Genomic DNA, 4,613 nt, shown 5'->3' with positions numbered 1-4,613 from the left:
CATGTCATATTTTTTTGTACATATGTCACTAGCAATTTGTCTAGTCGTTGTAATACTGGTAAGTATTAATCAAATTAAATCAAGTGATAAAATATCAATAACGGAATTATTTGAAATTTATATTTATGTGGTTATTCACATCTCTATGCATAGGGACCGACTACAAACACCCTTTCAGAGCCAGCGCTTGCTGATTTGAATATTTGTCAATCGCATTCCAAGTTTAGGTGAAATTTCGTGAAATATTTAGTTCTTTGTTTACATGGATATATGACAAAGATTTATAAATAGGGCACTTTCCATCTCAAAATACTCACGCGAACGGAACTTTTTAGTATACCAGCAGAGTAAATAATTGACCCATATAATGCGTATTTTAATAATATTTAGTTACAGATCTAAAAGAAGGGTGGAGGGATTTTCGAGATATCTTTTCAAGTGGTTTGAGAATCGCGTGATTGTCACTCCATCAATGACTCGGTGATCTGCCGACCAGCTCACTGTTAGTACGTGGCTCTTGACCACTTCTCCATTGGAGTTGAACCTTGGAAGTACCTGTAACATTAACGCAAACATATAAGTACTACAAAGAAATACGAATGAAAGCGACTTATATCTAAATATAACTTATAATGATTACTGGTATAATGCATTAAAGCGAAACATAGTGCAAATTAAGATTTGTGTGTTTGATAAAGACGACTTCTATTTTTTTAATTACTAGACGGACGGGCTTTTGCATAAAATAAAATCACGTATTTATTTTGATATAGGTCTGACCTTAGAAACAAAAATCACTTACTTGAATTTTGCCTAGGGCTCCTATTGCGACCTGTGGTGGAAGAATGATAGGACTAGTGTAGGTTCCTCCAATCTGAAACGGTGTTAAAAATATTAATTTCAAATAAATACAACCCGTAGTTTGCTATTAGGCACCAATTAAAGCAATGTATATCGTCATAAAGATGAGTTGATAGCAGTTTAACTTCCAAACCCATTTGTTATTTAGGGATAGTTAAATGACAATACTTACGTTTCCGATATTAGAGATAGAAAAGGTTCCTCCACTCAAATCACCTAATCCAAGCTGCCCGTTTCTTCCCTTTTCCTGAAGATTATTTAACTCGCGCGCTATTTCCAATATACTCTTGTTTTGTACATTCTAAAAAGACAAATTAAATAAAACAATCAGAACTGTTTATCATTAGGATGTTCTCCTATGATGATTTTTCGAAATTGATGTAATAATACCTTGATCACTGGAACGACAAGTCCGTTTGGCGTATCCATTGCCACTCCTATATTGTGACTAGCTTTGTATATGAGATGTTCACAAGAATTGTCCAGGCTGCTGTTTAATATTGGGAATGAACTGAGACTCAGTGAGGCAGCCTTCAGGATGATAGGCATATAAGTCAGCTTTATGCCTTTCTCTTGTGCCAACTTCTTGAGCGATTCTCGAGTCTCGACTAGTTTTGTCACTTCGTACTCGTCGCTTAAACCGAAGTGGGGGATTTTCTGAAAATAAAAATCAAATCATAAGTTTTATCTTATAGTAGCCCTTTACATATTATTTTTTTGTTCTTTCTCATTCGTTTCGTTATATTAATAATCGTACTCATATTTATAAATGGGGAAGTATGGACATAAGTGTGTGAGGATCTGAGAATGTATGTTGTTACTCAATCTCGTTAAATCTGCTATACTGATTTCGATAAAATGAAGTAAACAATTAGAGTGTTACTTGAAATAGCACATAAAATATCTTTTATTCCGAAATTCCTATGGGAGTCAAACCCCGGGCCGCAGCTAATACTTAAAAGTATAGTTAATAGAAATACTATTTTGTGATAAAATATAACTTCTTACCATCGCTTCGGTCATTGATTTAACCATAGCCCTTGTAAATCCAGAAATCGGCACGATGCTGTCTTCTAACAACAGCTCAGTCTTCGCATGGGCTTGCAAGATTGGTATTGCCGCAGCTATGACCGTCGATGCGTCTGATATTTCATTAGATCTATCTGCGCTGATGTTAAGGTGTGATAAAACGTCTTCTTTTAATACTCTGCCATTTCTTCCAGTTGCTTTAACCGTGCTTAAGTCTACCTGAAATGTAATAATTTTGTTACTAAATACAATACCAATTTTGAAAGTCGGCTGTAATTTTACCTGACGTACATCTTTGGGCATGTTGTTGCCTATCAGTTATCAAGACTTCATATCCCTCAGATTGTTTCTTTCTTATATAAGTCCTTTGAAATTAAGCCTATCGACTTTATATTCACAGTATTTCTTTTCAGAAACGCATTCAGTGTTATGCATATAAACTTACATCAAATTGAGCAGCTATTCTTCTTACAGCTGGTGTGGTTAACACTTTAACTCTTTGGCTTGAGCTGGTTTTTGACGGTGTCGGTTTTGCACTTATTTCTGCGCTGGATTCTGATGACGCATCTGCAATGAGAAAATAATTGTTTTTTGTAAGCTAATTTCGTGTAGCCTAGATTATATTTTTATTGCCAATATTTCAAAGTCTAGTGTTTTATTCAATTATTACTACTAGCGCTATCTGATGATGTTTTAGTGAAATTACGTATTGGAATTAAGTTAACCACTTTTCAATTTGTAGAATTCTTATAGGCTTTCCTGTAAACTATTGTAAATGCGAAAGTTATGATTTATGTGTGTACCTATGTATATTTGTAATATTTTAACCTTCCACGAAAAATCTACTGGACTGATTGTTATGAAATTTGGCAAACGGGTAGAATATAACCTGGAATAAGAATAAGGTTTGCTAAACATTAACAATTTACTAATTTATCACCGAATATAACCTTATTTGAAAAAACAGTCGTGTACAGTGGATTCGGAGCAAATTAGCTGTGACAGACGTATGGAGAGACAGGCGCATGAGTGATCCTAAACTGGTTCCTTTTTTTGTATGGAACCCTAAAAAGTGCGTTGATTAATCCTCTTCAGCATTATTTAAACAATTTTGTAATTACCTTCTTCGCTCACGTTATCTACTTCAATATCAACGAGGGGGTTCCCGACCAACGCAGTCTGGTCAACGGCATAGTGCAGCCGCTTCACCACTCCGTCGTATCGGCTGGTGATGGTTACTGCCGCTTTGTCACTCTGCACCTCGCAGATGTTGTCGAACTGCTGCACATTGTCGCCCACTTTTACAAACCTGGAATATTTAAAAATAACAATAATTCATATATTGCGTTTTATAACGACTCAAATTGTTTTATCAAACAGTCCTTGAATTTAGCATATGTTATTTACTTTCCCATATTGTTGTTTTGTTTCTTTCTTCTTTTGTTACTACTTAATTCTATATTTTAATAATTATAAATAAATTTTATTTTTGTCTATGAAGGGAGACACTTGAGGAACTCAGGCAAAGGCCTGAGCCAAAGGCCTGGAAAGTACTGTAATAATTAGTATTCCATTACCATTCTTTAATGACCACTTCGCGGATTCCTTCTCCAATGTCAGACAACTTGAAAGCGACTATTCCGTTGCTAGGTTGACTCGTGTGAAATTGACTCGATGTTTGATGCACTCCAGTAATATAGGATTTTGAATTATTTGTATCGATGCTGAAGAATCGATGGCTTTCCTGTATTTGAAATTAAAAATATAAATAGTTAAAACCGATTTTGTCTGCTTCTGTTCGTCTACCTAATGACGTAACGTAACGTATTGCAGTTTTTCATAATAAACATTTGACCAACTATTTATAATGTACCTTGATTAAAATATGCTATGTATACAAACAGAATAATAAATTTGAAAGTAAAAATAAACAAAATGTTGTTAGAAAATGCCACCGATATAAAAAATGTTATTTGAGCGAAAAAAATCAACTTTAATTACTTCATTATGTCATTCGTGCGCGTTATTTGCTAAAAGTGTGATAAGGATTTCGTAAGCATGTTTTGTTGTCTTATCTTATTGCTATGGTACGAAGGAAAATAATGTTTCGAGTACTTTTTTGTTGTAAATCAACGCCCCCTGCCGTGATGAGTTTGTGATTTTGTTCTTTTCGGACACAAAATTTTTTCATATTTTTTTCTCCACCCGCAGAGTATTATGGAGATGATAATTATTATGAAAGTATAGTATTATATTTAATGACATGCAGAATAATTTTCGCAAAATGTAATACTGTTTGACTGCTATTGTACAAGTTCATGTATTTTTAACCTCTTGCCACATTGCATAAGAAAACAAGCTTCAACGTATACGAATATCGAGTTTAAGTCTAGTGGTTTACTTACAATGTTCACTAAAGCGTATAACTTGCGAAACCGGTTCACATTTCTTGCGGTCAACGCACACTTTCTCATCAGGAACGTCATGTTCAGTTACAAACTTAGTGATTCAATTTATATGATGAGTTACATCAATGTAATATTTAAATAAATACGTGTGCGAGCAATTCGTGAAGACGCGTGCGCGTGCGTCGCTCCACGATCATTACTGAATGGTATCGTGTTTTCATTATCAATCTGGATCTGTGCGATGATAAATTAACATTTCTTATTATGCATTCACGTAAATTGTAGTGGAGTCGCCGTCAGACGTGCAGGTCATGG

The 4,613-nt window shown here is 34.7% G+C and overlaps 1 protein-coding gene across 1 annotated transcript; it reads right to left on the bottom strand.

Moving 5' to 3' along the window:
* Positions 1 to 355: 355 nt before the first annotated feature.
* Dbct (Dihydrolipoamide branched chain transacylase E2) lies at positions 356 to 4,517 on the bottom strand. Its single transcript, XM_053746980.2, has 9 exons — positions 4,296 to 4,517; positions 3,468 to 3,634; positions 3,012 to 3,199; positions 2,336 to 2,457; positions 1,870 to 2,109; positions 1,252 to 1,518; positions 1,034 to 1,162; positions 803 to 874; positions 356 to 555 (listed from the first exon to the last, which is right to left on the bottom strand). Exons 1-9 carry the CDS (start codon positions 4,374 to 4,376, stop codon positions 391 to 393), a joined length of 1,431 nt encoding a protein of 476 aa, XP_053602955.1. The 5' UTR covers positions 4,377 to 4,517; the 3' UTR covers positions 356 to 390.
* Between the last annotated feature and the right edge of the window lie 96 nt (positions 4,518 to 4,613).

The sequence above is a fragment of the Plodia interpunctella genome, chromosome 6 (genome assembly GCF_027563975.2).
Source record: "Plodia interpunctella isolate USDA-ARS_2022_Savannah chromosome 6, ilPloInte3.2, whole genome shotgun sequence".
Taxonomy (NCBI): Eukaryota; Metazoa; Arthropoda; class Insecta; order Lepidoptera; family Pyralidae; genus Plodia; species Plodia interpunctella.
The sequence above is the reverse complement of the archived record's forward strand: the minus strand, read 5'-3'. Positions and strand labels throughout refer to the sequence as shown.

Coding starts and splice junctions, on each gene's coding strand:
- Dbct (XM_053746980.2), bottom strand. CDS start 4,376: ATGACGTTCCTGATGAGAAAGTGTGCGTTGACCGCAAGAAATGTGAAC. Junction 2,110..2,335: donor GAATAGCTGCTCAATTTGAT/GTAAGTTTATAT, acceptor ATTACATTTCAG/GTAGACTTAAGCACGGTTAA. Junction 556..802: donor GAGCCCTAGGCAAAATTCAA/GTAAGTGATTTT, acceptor TTAATGTTACAG/GTACTTCCAAGGTTCAACTC.